Below are 18732 nucleotides of genomic sequence, written 5' to 3' on the forward strand. Positions count from 1 at the left end.
TGACAGAGCATCAGCTCGCACATTAGCATATGTTAGCATTCCTATTCTCGTGGTCTCACACGCTCTGTAATCTGTCACTGCAGATTTTTCCATAGAGCGACAAAACCAAACGGATAGGAGCAGAATAAATCTGTGTGCACTAGAGGCCCAAAAACACAAGCATGATACATAAATGCAGCCGCTTCACAAATCCTACATTTTTAAGATGGATCTTTGCCAGTTTTGTATACAAAGTGTGTCTGCATGACTGGTCAATTTCACAGGGAATCCCCAAATAGTCAAACGTGGAGTTTAAGAATACATCACGTTCTGCTAGGTTTTTACCGTAAGTGTTTTCTCAAGTTATTTAGGCATTTAGTGATCTATCAAGAGTACATTATTTTACCAAGTATCAGTTAAAGCAATTTCTCATAATATACCATACATACACATAGTGAGATTGGATGTGGTAGGCTACAGTAAACAACATCATGGTATTATAAGGATTCCAATATACTGTAGATTATACAGTATGTAAATAATGCTATTGAAAAAGTAGGCCTGCCATTTTGTTTTTCACCATTACAGTGTTATTGATTTATTTAGCAAAAACAGAGGCAGTGATGTATCTCCACTGTGTACAATAACATAATTTGAGGGAAACTTCAGGAAAAGTATGTGAACAGACAGCATGTGACCGATGATGTGAAGTAATAAACTTATGAAAGCTGGACAAAGTGTGGCCATGTTTTATACATGCAGATAGACAAAGAGAAAAGCGTTGATGTTGATTAATCAAATTTATTGTACATCCAGTAGTGTAAAATTATGCATTTAATTTTGAGGAATGGGTAAAAAAGGCCAACAGTCTTAAATTAAAAGCATGGTTTAGCAAGTATTTATAGTAGCCTACACATTATATTTGAGCAAAGTTCTGAAAATCTTGGTTTAAAGCAAACAAAGATTAAGAATAATAAAGCAGGAGCATTTGAAAATGCAAAAAGCGCAATACTTCAGCAATTTTGTAACAACTTCAACCCCATATTCAAGGCAAAAAACACTAAATGAAAAATAAATAAAATCATCTGCACAGTGTTTAAAAGCATGATCTTTTGTGGCAGATACTTAATGATCTGAGATTCCCCCAAACCGTCAAATCAGATCAATCTCGAAGTCAGTCGAAAAAGTCATGATATATAAACTCAGTGGTTGTCTGCCCCCTGCTGGTCAGTGATCGTACTGCAAGTGTCATTGGCTAACATGATTAAAGCGATTAAAATTGGGGAAGAAAGCACAAAACTCCTCAATTAAAGTATGTTCATAAAAAAAGTCAAGTGACAAACTCTGAATAGTTTTTAAGTTTGGACCAAAAACTTGTCCATTTTTAATTCGGATTCAATATGAATCAATACGACTTGATACTTATTTTCTCTCAACACAAATCCCCTGATTAAACACCGACTGAGAGCTATGATCAACATTATTCGAAGTGCAAAACTTTTAATAACAAATGCATGAATCACACCCACAAACAAAGCCACGGAGAACGTGCAAAAGCATGTGAGAAAGAGTGTGAAAATACATAATGACATGCGACGCCGCAACACGTGCAGTCTCCAAAACACCGTTTTTTACAGACTGTGTGACTGCAATTTAGATTTCAGGATCTGACCTTAGAACTGAACTGCTAATGACTATCAGCAGAATGTTTCAAAGTCCGAGACAAATACACAGAAACACACATGCACACCCCTCATGAGGATCAGTCGTCCTCGGACGGCCTTTTACTTTTCCTGCTAAACCACCGAGACATGGATGATTTCCTCTTGACTTTCTCTTTCTTCACATCTGTTAAAAAACAAGAACATAAACCATTCGTTACAAAAAGGCACACAAAGGTAAATCCTTTCAAGACAGAGGTCACTGACTTTCAGCTCGGAATTTCCATAATGGCTCGAATGCGTTCAGATTTTGTCATGAATTGCAAATGGTTATGACTTTTGCCCACATTTTTGTGTTGGTTTAATTTGGTTGGTAAATTATACATTTGTACATTAGTCATTTAAGCATCGAAAACACAGATTATTAGCCATGGCTTGACACTGATAGTTTCCATTAGAGGTCATTAAATCAAAATGGACTGCATTACTTTTTCTATAGCTACAGTAACACTGTGGCCGTTCAAAATGTGGAATATATATACATGCACAGACCAATTACTCCCAAGATTCATTGCAGGTTCAGTGGTGGGCGGAAGGTCACATGTCAGTAATGCCAAAAAGGAAACTTTGATTTTAGCATTGACGATAGAGTATAACAAAGACCGTCCTTTGCACCGTCCGGCTAAAAGTTCAAACATTATTATGCAAATAATGCATTTTTTTATTTGAAAACTTACTCGTAAAAAATCCACAGACCAGACTGTGCCTTTAAAAGACACATTATCCTCAAACCATTTTTTATGACTGGAAGCATACACGATACCCGTGCAAACCATCATCTGTGCAGCTGCACGGCTATCACTGCACGAATGGTGACAATAAACAATTGTGTCACTATTGCCAACCTTCTATTATTTGCGAACCAGAAGGAATGTTCATTTTCAGTCACTCAACAGAATGGACTACAATAAACAGACTTGGCTTCAAATTCCTGCATCTTAAACCAGGACCAGCTGGTGCATAGAAATCACTGTCTATAGTGAGGATAATGTGATCTGTTCTAACATAAGCAATCTTCATCTTTTGGAAAGAATTACAGAGGAAATGTGTAACAAAGATTTACTTATATATGATGTGACGTTTTTAAAAATAGGCTACATTTTTTATTTACACATTTCTCAAAAAGTGTTTATTTAGGCATTGCTGTCCTCAATATCTTTTTCAATAATCTATAAAAAAATTATATTTACAATAACGCTCAATTTGTCAAATAACAATGAACAAAAAATGAATAATACACTACAGCATTTTGACATCTTTGTTCATTTCAGAATTTACTAATACATGTTGTCTCTGTTTGTGATTTTTTAGTAAATGATGACAGAATTTTCATTTGTGAGGGAACTATCCCTTTAACATTATTTAATGCACAATGAAGTAACACGAACCAACTATATGTACAAAGATTAACAAATGCTGGAAAAATACTGTCAGAAAGCTTGTATCTTGTACGTTAATTCATGTTGCATTAATGTTAAAGGTGTCATATGGCACGAATATGTGTTTTTCTGTGTGTTATAAGTTGCCCATGCATATATTATATACATTATCGGAACAAAATATGCATTCTATCTAAAAGCGAATGCTCACCCAGACCAGCCTGAAACGCCTCGTGTAACCACACCCCCACAAATCTACGTCAGCTCATGGTATGATTTGACTAAGACCGCCCAAATGTACACGCAAGTAAGGTGGGCGTAACTGTCAGTACAATTGAAGAGGAACCTGATGTTCCAAATATGGTTACGTTTCCGTCACACGCTTGCAGTATTCGACCAATCACTACGCACTGGTTAACTGGCCAATCATAGCACACCTCGCTTTTCAGAGCCATGAGCTTTGTAAAAAATCTGCGTTTCAGAGAGGCGGGGCAAAGAGGAGATACAAACATGCACGGTATGTGGAAAATACAGCGTTTTTGAACCTTAAATGGTGTATACACGTTGCATTACATCTAAAACAAACCATAATATTTGTTTTAGCCGTGACATATGACCCCTTTAATAAATGGAAAATCATTGTAAAGTGCTCCCACACAGTTCAGTTTTTTTAAATGTTCATCAATACAAGATATTGCTCATTTTTGAAGCTACAGTAAGTGAGATGAGCGTCATTCTTACCAAGGTCCTGCATCATCTTATTCAGCTGCTCATCTTCCTCTTCCTCCCTGTGTAAAAACAGTAAATGGAAAAGGTGAAAATGTTAGGCATCTAATACAGCTATACGCATCAAATAGGCTACCAGGCTGAGAAAATAAATGGGGTATTTTTAATTTAAGGAATGTACCTGATCACACGGTGTAAAGCTAAAAAATGTTTCATCTCTTATCAAAATATAACAATCTACGATATACAAGAATATTCACAATCCAATCCAGTTGAATAAAACCTAATCCTGGTCTAAAATAATTACCACCAAACATTCGGTTTTGCTCAGAAATGAATCAAAATGAGTGTTGTGATATAAATCTGTATGTATCTATATGCATGTATATGCCCTTATTTGATTCATCATTCGAGGCAACAGAATTAATGAATCCTAAAACTTAAGGCCTGCTGTTGTATTCATTTTCCAGCAGTGGGTTTTTAACCCTCCATTTCTAATCTACTGTTCAAGGCAAATATTTAAAGGGGTCATATGGCGCGAACACGTGTTTTTGTATGTCTTTGGTGTGTTATAAGTTGCCCATGCATGTAGTAGACACGTGCAATTGCTAAAAATAAAGTGTGGGAACAAAAGATGCATTCTATCTAAAAGCGAATGCTCACTCAGACCGGCCTGAAACGCCTCGTGTAACCACACCCCCACAAATCTACGTCAGTTCGTGGTATGACTTGACTAAGACCGCCCAAATGTATACGCCAAATGTATAAGTCAGTATTGTCAGTACAATTGCTCTGGAACCTGATGTTCCAAATATGGTAAGAGGCGTTACATTTCTGTCACAAGCTTGCAGTATTCGACCAATCACTACGCACTGGTTAACTGGCCAATCATAGCACACCTTGCTTTTCAGAGCGATAGAGCTTTGTAAAAAATCTGCGCGTTTCAGAGAGGCGGGGCAAAGAGGAGATACAAACAAGCACGGTATGTGGAAATACTGCGTTTTTTTGCCTTAAATCGTGTATACACATTGCATTACATCTAAAACAAACCATAATATTAGTTTTAGCCTTGTCATATGACCCCTTTAATGGGTTTTTATTCATTGTATATCAAAGAGCAGTTCGTGTGTTTTTTAGTAATGAGACCTTAGTCTGTCTTCATCCAGTCCTTCTACGATGGCGTTTCTGTCGTTCACTATCTCCACCAGTTTGGCCATCAGCTCCTCCTCTCGTTTACGATCTCTCAAAGTTTTCAAATGATCTAAAGGACAAATAAATACAGGATCTTTATACACACCAGAACTACATTTAAAAAGACTATTTCCACTGATGAGAAAAGGTTCTCAATTTTCACATGAATAACAATATAAACTAATACTTATATTAGGTGATATATAATTATTAATAACTATATAAAATAATAAAATAAATATCATAAAGCTTGTTTTGATTCAGGGTTATATTTTACTCTTAAAACGGAAAAAAATTGAATATTCAGAGTAAAGGAAAACACGCCATTTTCTTGACAAGAAAGCACAATTAGGGATTCACTTGAACATACAAATATTTTAATATAGATTCATTTTTATATAGACTGTTCTCCTAAACTTAATAATGAATACCAATCGGCACAAGTGTCAAAAGATCAAGCTTGATGAGCACGAGCACAAGAGTGACCTGGTTTCTCCAGCAGTCTTCGGAGTTCTGCTTCAACACTGGGCTGCTCCTCCTCTAGATCTTGAGTCTTGGCACTGATCACAACACAAACACACATAAACACACAAATCATTTAGGAGAACAGGACGTTTCCCATCAGCATTTACACTGATTCAAGAGTTTATGCGTCCTTACATGTACACCAGCTCAGACTCCCGTCTCATGTAGACCTGCTTGTTTCTGATGAGACTGAACCAGTCCACCATTAAATCATTCATTAATGTGTCCTCTTCTCCATCTGAAGACAAAAACACCTTTTTACACAATAAATTTGATTTGCTTTCGATAATTTCCTTTGGAGGTCTTTGATTCTGAAAAAATATTTAATGCATGTCTCCACCTGCTGGAGAGTACAGATACAGATTTTTTTGAGGAACAGTTAAAAAAATGAAATGAAAAAATCTTTCATCAGTTATGGTTCATCTTTCCTCATGTTATTCCAGACCTGTTTGACTTTTTTCTTCTGCAGAACACGAAAGAAGATATTTGGAAGAATAATGGTAACCAAACCAGGCCCCCATTGACTTTCATTGTATGGACATTTCTCGAAATATCTTCTTTTGTGTTCCACAGAAAAAGCGAATCATATACAGGTTTTGAACAACATGAGGGTGAATAAATGATGGCAGATTTTTTCTTTAACACATCTTCATCTCAAACTTTCTTTTAACACTACTTTATATGCATTTTTCCCAAATCACTTCCCAACCACAACACTTTAAATATAAAAGAACAAATAGATCTTCTCTTAGAATACACAGGCAGATGTCCAGACCCTCATGTGACAATAGAGGGATTACATTTGCTGGCATGTGAATTTGTTCAAGTCTGCAAGTCTTTATTGAACTTTGATGTGTTGTGAAAAATGAGCGTCTGTGTTTGCACCTATATACGAACCCTCATCGGATTGTCTGAGCTCTTTCTCTATTTCCACTCCTCTTTTCTCCAGCTCGTTCATGTTCATCTCAATTTCCTTCAGCTCCTTCAGAATCTCTTCTTTAGGAATGTGATCCGGCTTTTAAACAAACAAACACAGACGCGCACGTGAGTACATTAAAAGTCAACTTTTCTACAAACGTCTCAGCACATACCCTAAATGGTTCATTTATTCCTTTCAACGCTCGTCTAATCCATCACGAAACGTGAATTGATTTTGAAAGTGTTGACTTGCTTTGAAAAGGCTCAATTTTGATTCTACAGTCTATTCAGAGATAACGGTTTCCCAAGGGCCCTTTTGATCCTCCAAAACACTCTAAATGGGCCCCTTGACAAAGTAATCCCCCAACACCCGCACACATCGGCGCAGACAGAAACGCACAAGACCAGATAACACTTGTAATTACTGTTTTGACACACACCTTGTGCAATTTGTGAGTTTCGGTCCCTGAGGAGCTAACAGGAGACACACTGCTAGCGCTCTTTGAGTCTATATAAAGGAAACAAAGAGAGAAAAACAGAAAAGTAGAGGAACAATGTCCAGTAGGAACAATGTCTAAACACCCTAAAACAAGATACATTTGCGCCTGAGAAGCAAACGTGGATAAGAGACACTCTTAATAATAAAGGTTCTTTATAGGGCTATATGGATTCATGAAGAACATCCACAGAACCTTCTTATTACACAAAAGGTTCTTTGTAGTGGAAGAAGGTTCTACAGATGATAAAAAAATGGTTCTTTTAAGAACCTTTGACTAAGGTTCTTCGGGGAACCAAAAATGATTCTTCTATTGCATCACTGTGAAGACCTCTTTTAAGCAACATTTCACAATAAAAGCTTTAACGTTATAGTTCATTCAAAATTAATCAACATTCAAACGATCAATTACTCGCCCTCTTTTGTCATTTCACACCTGCATGACTTTCTTTCTTCCGCAAAACACAAAAGAAGATATTTTGAAGAAAGTTGCTATGGCGGCACCCATTCACTTCTATTGTATAGACACAAAACCAATGCAAGTCAATGGGTACCACCAAAGATATTCTTCAAAAAACCTTCTTTTGCGTTCTGCGGAAGAAAGTCGTTCAGGTTTGAAATGACAAGAAGGTGAGGGTGAACTATCGCTTTAAGTTTAATTGCAGCTTCAATAAATGTTGTCCCATTTTCTACATTGTTCCAAGCATTAAACCACACACAATTTCTCATTTCTGTCTAGATTTAAAACACTAAATCTAGTGAATTATGCTTGACTTTTATTTTCTGACGTTCACTTGTATAGCCTTACCGCTAGGCCCGTTTTTCAGCGGGCTAGCTGAGGGTGCCATGGGGCGGTTGATGCCCGGGGAGGCATTAGTAGTAGAAGGAGCAGACCCAGACGTCCGAGAGATTCCCACACCTGATGCCTGTGGCGCTGACGCCGCCTCTGGTTTCTTGTTTGGAGAACTAATGCCTTCAGTGGAAGTGACGGCTCTAATAAACACAGAAAATAAACAAATAAAATATTACAACTTTCCGTCGTGTTTCGGGGCTTCTAAATGGTAAGCATTGCTTCTCTCACCTCTGCCGGGTGAAAGTTTTGGAGGGTAGGGCAGGAAGTAAAAGGGGTAGTTATAGGTGAAAGATCTTCATAGGGGGGAACGTGCATGTGCACTGAGATCTATTACTTTGGGGCCTTTAGATACGACCCACCGCCAGTCTCATTGGGCGGAGCGTTACGCGCCCATCGAGACAACCAATCACAACAGAGCGTGACGGTGTGGGTGGGACCGAGCGTCTGGAGAATGAACCGGTTAATGAGGGAACAGCAGGATGATTCGTAATAAGAAATTGTGAAATTATTTCACAGGGAAAGTACAACACACAACAAAAATGTATGTATGTCGGATGTAATATTTTCATCTGATAATTCAGAACACAGATTTTTTATGCAAGAGATAAAAAGCAAGAGAAGGACTTACTTCGAAACAGGTTTCAGCATTGATCTCCAGTCAGATGGTGCTGCATCGTTTTCTGTAATGAAACCAAAATATATAAACAGTTTTTTAAGAAATGCATTCTAGAAATGTACATTAGACAGAAAAAAACCCTAGTGTCCTCACCCTTGCTGTTGGACGACAGTGAGCTTGCCGGCCTGGAGAAGTTTTTGTCTTTGATCCAGGATGGCGTTCCAGCTGCGGGGGCAGTTGAGTCCAACCCGGCATCCAGCGGTTTCAGGCGCACCCTACCAGAGGGGCCTTTCACACCCGATTCCACGGGGGAAACGTTACTGTGGAAACCAGAGCGATGAGGATGGGCGTTAATAACAGGCGTCCGTGAGGACCAGCACTTGGTATAAGCGTCAATGCACAACATCCAAGTATATGTGCAAACACGACTTGACAGGACCGAGTACATATATGCTACAATTCATACAGGGTCTATGAAATCCTGTGAAAAGGAAGCGAGTTGTAATATTAGTCCGTAAGGAGAACCAAAGCTCACCTGCAATTAGCTTTCAGCCCAGCTGGACTCTGCAAAGAACTGCTTTGATTTTTGTTCCCCGTCACCATCTTGCCGATCACAGTTTTGGCTTTTTCCCTTTCCCTTTCGTTCTCTTTCTCTTTCTCTTCGTCCTGCACTTTAGCCCAGTCCCCCAACCGCAGGAGGACTCTGCCTTTACCTGCACCGGCTCCTGCACTCGGGCCAGACGCTGGACTCCCTGACGTCTGTGTTTTAACACCCGCTGGACTCACAGATGCTGATGTTTTAACACCCGCTGGACTCACAGATGCTGATGTTTTAACACCCGCTGGACTCACAGATGCTGATGTTTTAACACCCGCTGGACTCACAAATGTAGATGTTTTAACACCAGCTGGACTCACAAATGTAGATGTTTTAACACCAGCTGGACTCACAGATGCTGATGTTTTAACACCAGCTGGACTCACAGATGCTGATGTTTTAACACCAGCTGGACTCATAGATGCTGATGTTTTAACACCCGCTGGACTCCCTGAGGTTGTTGATGTGGCTGATGGGCTGTTTTTACTGGTGGGTGTGATGCTGCTGGAGTTGGAGCTTGACTCGAAGAATCTAGTAAAGAAAAAGACAAAATCCACTTTAGTTTGAAAGACTTTAGTAGTGATGTATTTTGCGCTACATACAAAGGTGGAGTAAAAACTGACAAAAAAATAAAAAAATCACCTTTTTCTAGCCTCTTGGTTCTTCTGTACACTGTTGTTTATGGTTGTAGGAGACTCTGTTGGCGTCTTCAAGCTGAAGGGAGTTTTTGCGGTTGTAGTCTCCGGTGCTGGAGTTGTTTTTGAGGCTGGTGTTGTTCTTGGTGCTGGTAGTGGGGTGGGTGTTGGCGCGGGTGTGGCAGGAGACCCACGGGTGGGCGTACGGTCACTTTTACTAGCCAGCCAACCAAGTTTAGATGCGGTAGGTGTCGAACCAGCTTCTCCGGTACCTCCACCTGGGCCGTTCCGGTCTGTTAGGGTGGAGGTAGTGCTTCTGCTGACTGTGGTGGGCTGCGTTTTTGGTGGAGGTATTGAGATGTTTGTAGTCGGAGTGGTCAGAGGCTTCTCCACGTTGCTGTGGGTCTTGCAGATGAAAGTTCCCGGTTCTTTTCCAGCCTTGTAGGTACCAGAGAGGAGAATGGTGGAACATTCCTTGCATCTGTTGCACAGGGACGTTAAAAACCGAAGAGGAAAGTTAGGGTTTAGAGTTGGTGGTGTTTTGAAAAAGACCCAGTTTTGGTGAATGGGACCCAAAACACTTTGCATCTGACCACCCAAAAATGTATGCATTTATAGCGGAAAAGCTACAGTAATGAATCCTGAACCGTTCCCAAGAACAGTGAAAGTTATATACCTTTTAAACATTCACTGTACTAAAAGAAGAGTTTTTAACGGAAAAAGAAAAAAAACCCATACAAGCAAAGAACAAAGAAATGCCAGTCAAAAAACATCCCATTACATCATCGTGATGACAACACGCCTTTTATGACAGCTGTGATTCACTGCTCATGTGAATGAGCTATTATTGCATCTGAACCTAAAAATAAAGAAGTTATTGACTCAGAACTAATGTGTCTTACTTGAAGCAGTTCCTGTGATACAGCTTCCCATCCACTAGGTGGCGCTGCACAAGGTGAACATGCTGGTTGCACACGCTGCAGCTGCTGCTAAGGGTCCCTTGTTTGTTGGCACGTTCGGCCAGAACTTCTCTCTGGAACAGATATTTTAAAAAGCGTTAGAAAAGAGCAACATTAAAAGTTCTAAGCAAGATCGATGAGTCATGATTCATAAAACACTATCCTAACAAATCGAATCATGCTTATTAATATTTACTGTAAACAATACCAGAAATCTGCAGTATGCTAGCACACAAACATATTTTATTACTAAACATTGAAATAAACTGGAGTATAGGTGGACTATGCAGGATTTTACAGACTCATATCAACCCTCTCAATAATTACTTATGAGTCATTCAAAGTGTCTGCATGTATTTCTTTGTTTATTGTTGAGGAAATGATGACAGAATTTTTATTTTGTGAGTGTTGTAAGTATCTCTGCAGAACTGAGTTTGTACTATAGACAGTTTCATTTCACACACACGCCTGGCCCTATGTTAACTTCTGGTCTGTGTTTGATTATAATATAACAATTTATTTTATATTTAATTTATATTCATATTTTATTGTAAATTCATTGTATTAATGAGTAACTATTACAATGTCCTTCAAATTACATTTAATGCAGTTTGTAATGTTGCTGTTTGTGAATGTAAGCAGTCTGCCAAGTTGTAAAGCTGAAAGTGAACGAATAAAGTTATTGGCTTGGGAAAAACGGAGTAGACTCTGAATCACACGAACGAGTCGTCTGTCGTTCTAATTTCAGTTCTGTGTCAGATTTGCGTCGCTCGGTGTAATGCCCACCTACGTTCCATTTGCGACACTGCGACGCTGAACGCGGTAGACCAATCACAGCAGACTAGACCATCTGACCAATCAGGAGGGGATTAGACAGATGAATCGCGGAACGAATCATTTGAGAGCCAGTCAAAAAGTAAGGTAATAATAAATACCTATTATTAAAAAATTAAAGTCTTTTTACACCTTGTATGTATGTAAACTTGTTGTTCGACACGCCATAAACCAAAGTAGGACCTTTAAATTTTTTTAAATATATATATATATATATATATATATACTCATTAAATTTAATTAAAACTACTCAATTCTTTGCAGAGGTCTACCGGAAGTTAAGTTTGGGCCACATTACGTTTATGTTGTTGCCACTGAAATGGTCTATAAATAAACTGTTGTCAGGTTTCAATATCTTATAAATTTAATAACTTTAAATAACTTTCACCAGTTATAACGATTCAAATATATAAGCACGTTTATCGTCACACACTTTCGGCAAATCTGTACATTTATAATTGTAGCTGTGAATTTAGTACTGAAAGTTTACATATACATGTTTACTGGCTAAATATTTAGTTACGATGACCATATGTGCCATTTCTCCCATTTCTCCCGGACACGTCCTGGCCAGGATTTCAGGTGCGTCCTCCGGAAGTGGCATTTGTCGACCGCATACGTCATCGAGGTTCTCACATTTCAGTTAAAAAAACATTAGAAAATGATCGCTTTTAAATTATTCAAAATTATTATTTCGCTTAAGACATATAATCATTGTAGTTTCATTCTTACCTTAAAGCGTAAACGGCTGCTTTTCTGAAATAAAACCTGACATAAATCAACCTTGATGACGCATGCGGTCGACAAGGCCAGGACGTGTCCAATAGAAACGGCACATATGGTCACCCCCTAATTTAGTGACTTTGTGCGCTTCTGGTGATGAAGCAGCAAAGACTGAATGTGTACATTCAAATAAACTGTATGCTTTCCCGTGCACAGCTTTGTGGATGTTGCCAGGTCATTGATGCGATCGCTAAGGTGTGCGAAACATGTTTTTAGCGTGTTGAAAAGTGATTGCATATTGACCTAGGTTAAAAGAGTCCACTCAGAAGTCTGTACTTAAATGATGTCTATGGGTGTGGGAAAGTTTATATTCTTAAGTTGAATATTTAGAGTTAATCATCTGAAACCAATCAATAGCAAAGCCTTGCCTTGGCAAGCACCACCATTTAAGTCTTTTTAACAGTTACGTAACCGAAGACAAGGTTTATCCTGTAGGCCCACAGGCGGTGTTAAATCGACCATGCTTGTTCATTACAAACACTCCACCCACAATACAAAACTGTCAAACAGTTAAAAGGTCCTAAGGGACTAGAACATTGGCGATGAGGTGCAGGATGTACCTTATTGTCATTTGGTGATTTAGGCTTCTGAGCCTCTGTGGCCGGTTTAGGGGAGACGAAAACTTTAGCTGCGACAGGCTGGTTTTTCTTTCCAGATGGTTCTTCGTTTGATTCTTCAGCCGGTCTTTTAATCGCGCCCATACCCCCAACTGCACATGCACACACAGCAAATGTTTTTGAGTGACATTAATAAAAACACGTGAATTACGTTGAGAGGTGAAGCTGGTGTGTGTCTTACTTGGAGAGCGTCCATGGAAATAATTGTAGTATTGCGAGACGTAGGTGAGAATACTGAGCCGGTCGGGTACTCTCATAGCCACCATGTCTTCGGCGTCCAGCAGGGCAGGTATTCCCAACTCGTTCTCCGCCACTTGGAAAGCCTAGCATCAAATAGAAGCATTGGGAGTTTTTAGTGTCCGACAATAAGAATTTCCCAAGGAACCCACAACCTGCAAAGGAAATCGCTTGCATAATAAAGGATGCCGATAAACATTAACTTGGAATACATAGGAACTGCAAAAAATGATGTACTGTATCCTAACTTACTGGAGCAAATCACTTTGTTAAACGTTTTTTCAATGTGACTTGAAAATTCATAAATTGTTATAAATTGAGTTGACTTTCATGAACCAAACATCTCAAAGATCTATAGCATTTGGGCTAATTCAAGTTCAATAAAGCCAACTATGATTATTAGTATCACTTTATAAGAATCTATGAATATGTGTCATTCAATGGCTTTTTCAAGGCATGTTTCTAAAATGTGGAAGAAGAGTTAAACTGTCATTTGAACTATATTTCCATCCTTAAGCACTTAGTGGCAAGGCAATAATTCCTCCACGTCAGACGCAAAAATGTGAAGCTGGCTGATGTTTCTGTAAGGGGGAAAAAACTTTGATCAAAAATAAACATGAGCAGACACGACTAGAGCGAGAAAGATCAAATCTAGATCAAAAACACAGAGGTATTTCTCCGTTAATAATCAGTTAAAAATAATAATGCAATCATTTTAAGAACACAAACGTAAAATCCAGGAATCGGTATCAACATTTCCTGTACCTGCCATTATAATTTGCTAATAATTGTTAACGTTGAAACATGCCAACTTTCTCTTTCACACCTTGCAAATCATCCGTTACCGTCCTAACACTTTCACTTTCTCTGTCTTTCAATCGCTCGCTTTCTTTGTGTGCATGTAAAAGTGGCATTGTCCATTGCCGAGTTTTTTCCTTGTTCTGTTGTATTCTTGCCCGGGTAAGCATTCCTTTTCCGCGGAAACTGTGCGTGGTTGATGATTTATCACGATCTGACACCAGAGCATGTGAATCGACTGCTGTATAAGACAGACAAACATCACAAAAATAGGCCTCAAGAATGCAATCTTCAGCCAATCTGTCAGATCTCAGCTTAGGTCAACCACACGGAGGTCACACAGCACTATGAGAGGTCAATGAAACTCATTTGCTGTTTAAATGAAATGGTTGCGATCTGCTTGGAAATAAGGCATTCCATAAAAACATAACTGCTCTACAAACAAGCAGAAATGAAGGTTGTCAAGTTTCAACCAAGGGGGTTTTGTTGCTTAGGAGCTTTTAACGTTCACTCAGATTGCAAAGATAATTGATTTAATGTTGAAAAAGTGTCAAAATGTTTCTACATTAGATCAATCACCTTAGCTATCTGGATCATTAATTATTTACGTTTTAGGGTTCTTATGGTTTTTCCTGTATCTTAGGCTGTAGAGCATTGGGCTAGCAACACAAAGGTTGTGGGTTCGATCCCAGGGAACATGCATAGTGATAAAAAAACATGTATAAACTTAATTCACAGTAAGTCGCTTTGGATAAAATGTAAAAACAAATGACTATTCTGACTTTGTATCCTTTCTTCATTGTTGCCTCTTAAGGTTATGTTGAATGTGCTTTTGATAAGAGAGTCAGCTAAATGAAGAAATGTAAACAAGCTGTTCTGAACCTATAATGTGATGTGATGTGATGTAACCCCTTATATAAGAATGTCAGTATACGAACAACGGTCATACCCATTGACTTGCATAGTTTTGCGTCCATACAATAGAAGTGAATGGGTACCGCCGTTGTTTGGTTACCAACATTCTTCAAAATATCTCCTTTTGTGTTCTGCAGAAGAAAGTCACACAGGTTTGAAAAGACAAGAGGGTGAGTGAATGATGACAGAATTATTTAATGTCAATGAATGAGCAATGGATGCATGTATCTCAGCAATATGAGCCGATTGTACAAACTGTTATGACTGAATTTAATGCATTAAGCTTTCGGTTATTCAAAATGCACATTTAGAGTAAGTTTGTGAGGTAATGGCAAAAATAACATACACAAAATGACCGAACGTCTTACCAGCTGATTGTTCTCATAAATATTTTCTTTGCTCAGTGAGTCGAAGTCTCTGCAAAAGAGAAAACATTTGCATTAGTGATCATAACACTTACCAAAGTGCAACCAACAGGGATTTTCCCATAAACATTAGCGGTGCAAATATTATCAGTGCAATTTAAAATCCGAAACAAGAAAACCCAATCTTAAGCGTTGCCAAACGCCACGTCAATTTACAAGATCTTTGCTTCAAATGACCATACACAAACTGTGAATAACACCAACTTTAACTTGTATTCTGTCGTCTAGTAATAGGCTATCCGCATCCCAAATACTAAAGTTCCGATGTTCTCGTTCCAAGTTCAAAAACCCATTTATTTTTGCCCTGCGCGATTCAAACTTTTAACAGTAAAAACGTCTATACATTTACACGTCTACCGTAAACTAAGTTAATTTTCGTAGTTTTTACGCTGAGTAACCAAGCACAACACGCGCGTTTGGGTCAATGCGCGCGTTCATTACTCACATCAAGTCCGGTCTGTGTTTGTGAATGAGAGCGCAGAAAGCCAAACCGTCCCGAAAAGACGTGGTCATGTTGGTGATCGAAACATCACGATATCCACCGCACTGGATTTTGCACCACTGTTGAAGAGCTTTCACAGCAGCCATCGCTGCCGGTGCGTTTCAAACCGCGTTCCGCACGGTAAACTCGTCTCAACGCGGTCAATTCACTCTCGGAATGCGAAGAGCTTCTGGTTTTCGCTCCCCAACGCCGAGCGATCCCACCGTCATGAGAAGTTGAGAAACCCCTGAAACTCCTGAGCAACTTTATGACGACTCTATGGGTGGAGTCAAAGGTAAGCGTAATACAGGACTTCCCTTGAAATATACCGTGGTGTATAGGGTGACACTTTGACACGTAGGGATTTATGTATAATGGTGTTTACGTGGTTCTCCTCTGTATTTCATATTTCAGTACAATATGGTACCATACGACACATCAAATTAAATCAAATGCATGGCTCTATGGTAGTTTTTCAGTACTGTGAGGTGTTGTGAGTCCTAAAGGGAAATGGAGCATGCACACTTCACCATATTCCCGCAGCTGTATGGGTTTTTCTCAGATTGCAGGTCATGTTTGTTATGTTGATGGGTGTGTCTGTAGGTATTGTTGGACTAGTCTTATCTCGCTGAGTCATCCGATTTAAGTGGAAAGAGCAAAGCAACGCACGCACTTTAGATATGATTCACCTTCAACAATTACTGTGTAATATTAGCCAAAACCAATTTTCATACTGGTCGTGCTTATTATACGGTTCATATTTAATTATGAAAATGTTCCTGCAGTTTTAGTTAAAAAGAAATGAACATAATTATATCCATACATGTATAAAACAGAAAAAGAAACGTATAACCATTCGAAGAGATGAGATTCATGTGTGGGTTAAGAGCTAGTTGTCGTTCTTCATTTGACCACTAGATGTCAGCAAGAGCCAGTAAGATATGCTTTCAAATGTATTTCCACGGTACTTTGACTGATCTACTGTACAACAGACATGAAGGTACTTTATGTAAAGTATTGAAAGTGAAATGGTGTTAATGTTTAACGTGTTTTGAGCCTTTTTATAGCAGCCCACATTTAACTCTTTGTTGAACTTAATTTAGGAACATGCATTGATTTGCCTTTCTGTGCGCTCTCCCACTGTGTGAGCGCGTGCGCGCTCGCGCGTGAAAATGCTTTCCCAGGCCCAGTGAGTTAAATAAACAGTGACAAACCAGTCACCAGAAATGTATTTTTTTGGGGGTCCCATCAGAAATCTGGGGGTCTGGATTGCCTGCTCTATACTAAGACAGAACAAATTAGAAGGCAGTTCATGTTATAATGTCACTTCTTTGGCATCTTCAAGTAAAGTATGGCCATGTAAAGTGAGAATGTGGAACATCTGGAAGATGTTATCTCTGAACTTCCGTTCTCGTCCTCTATAAATACACATGGAATGAGATGAGTGTGATACTGTGTAATTGTCCAGCATGGCTTGGCTAAATGAAAAGCTTTCATGTGTTTACTGCCAGAATAAACATTAGTTGTGTGACAAACAGTATCATGACTTTCCATTTAAAGCGATAGTTCACCCAAAAATAAAAATTATGTTATTTACTGTTTCAAACCTGTATACATTTCTTTGTTCTGATGAACACAGAAATATTTTTTGGAGGAATGTTAGCAATTTTCAGTTCTGGGACATCTTACACTACCATTGCAGGAAAGAAATATTTTTTGTTTTTGTTGAACACAAAATGAGATGTTTTGAATAATTTAGGAAAACAGACATTTCTGGCGTACCTTTGAGTACCATTTCATTTTTCCTACTATGGTAGTCAATGATGTCCCGGAACTGAAAATTACTGACATTCTTCCAAATATCGTTGTTTGTGTTTATCAGAACAAAGTAATTTATACAGGTATGAAATGACATGAGGGTGAGTAAACGATGACAGAATTTTCATTTCTGGGTGAACTAATACTTTAACTACTGTTGAACTTTTTTGTGAAAACTGTAGATAACTTAATCTTAATAGCAATATTTAATCCCTTATTTATACAAGATAATTTTATCAACCTTGTGCAATTTTTCTACCTTCTGAAAATAATATGAAGATTTCCCCCCCCCGGAAATGCTTGCAAACAAGCAAAATGTTTTTTGTATTTTGGAAAACACACGCATACCTTCAAAGGCATACAAAGGCCGTTCTTATTCATTTGTAATAGTAAGTCAGTAATGTGTAGACAAATACATAATGTTATATGGAAATTTAGGGGAAAGCTTGAACTTGTCTGAGCTTTTCCAAAATAAACACAAATACACATGTATAAAGTGTGTTTTAAGGTAATTATAATATTAAGAACCCATGTGAAACGCCTGTGTGACGCTTAAAGGATGCAGTTTTTATATGCCTCAAGTTACGTCCCAAATGTGATCTTAAATGCACAACCAATGAACAATCAAGAAATTAAAATGTAAAGTAGGACCTAAATTCCTCCATTTCCATCTTTGTATCAGATTCTCGGTCTTTATTTCTCTTTTCCCTGAACAAAATAAAGGCTTACTCGCTGCCATATCACATTGGATGGGGAAGCAAAAGTCTGGCTTTGATCTTCAAACAAGCTTTGTGTCAGTCTGAGATGAAAGCTGTAGGATCAGGCAGCAGATGCAGGTATACCTTCCACCGGAGGACATCATATTTGAATCCCAATGCCTGGTTTACAGCAATGTGTCTCAAACACAAGAACAAAAAGGGTTTTAAGACTGAGACAGAGCAGCCCTTTACCTTAGAACAAGATTGTCAGACATGATAAAGATTTAAACAGAATCTATTTGATCATTTATTTATCTGTTGCATATAAAAAGGTTGCATTAGAAACAGGTTAGGTTTTAAATCAAAATCGGAGTCAATATCAGAAAGTATATGAACTTAAAATAAACCACATTTTAACTATTTGTACATGATTAATATGATTTTACTCGTATATGACAAAACAAACCTGTCTGCTGCTCATGAGGGTCAAGTTGCGATATAGGAAACACAAGAAACAAATCAATCAATGC

General features: G+C 38.5%; 1 protein-coding gene across 1 annotated transcript; it reads right to left on the reverse strand.

Annotated features, from left to right (window-relative positions):
- Window positions 1-703: 703 nt before the first annotated feature.
- micall2b (mical-like 2b) lies at window positions 704-15937 on the reverse strand. Its single transcript, XM_057332750.1, has 17 exons — window positions 15651-15937; window positions 15149-15197; window positions 13012-13153; window positions 12774-12922; window positions 10540-10670; window positions 9645-10118; window positions 8940-9533; window positions 8558-8724; window positions 8417-8468; window positions 7744-7928; window positions 6880-6947; window positions 6419-6536; window positions 5657-5759; window positions 5483-5556; window positions 4952-5066; window positions 3821-3867; window positions 704-1827 (listed from the first exon to the last, which is right to left on the reverse strand). The coding sequence occupies exons 1-17, from the start codon at window positions 15791-15793 to the stop codon at window positions 1742-1744; spliced, it is 2697 nt and encodes an 898-aa protein (XP_057188733.1). The 5' UTR covers window positions 15794-15937; the 3' UTR covers window positions 704-1741.
- Between the last annotated feature and the right edge of the window lie 2795 nt (window positions 15938-18732).

The sequence above is a fragment of the Triplophysa rosa genome, linkage group LG4, assembly GCF_024868665.1.
Source record: "Triplophysa rosa linkage group LG4, Trosa_1v2, whole genome shotgun sequence".
In the NCBI taxonomy this organism is placed as follows: domain Eukaryota; kingdom Metazoa; phylum Chordata; class Actinopteri; order Cypriniformes; family Nemacheilidae; genus Triplophysa; species Triplophysa rosa.

Coding starts and splice junctions, on each gene's coding strand:
- micall2b (XM_057332750.1), bottom strand. CDS start 15,793: ATGGCTGCTGTGAAAGCTCTTCAACAGTGGTGCAAAATCCAGTGCGGT. Junction 5,760..6,418: donor GCTCAGACAATCCGATGAGG/GTTCGTATATAG, acceptor TTTTGTCTTCAG/ATGGAGAAGAGGACACATTA. Junction 5,557..5,656: donor GAGTCTGAGCTGGTGTACAT/GTAAGGACGCAT, acceptor TGTTGTGATCAG/TGCCAAGACTCAAGATCTAG.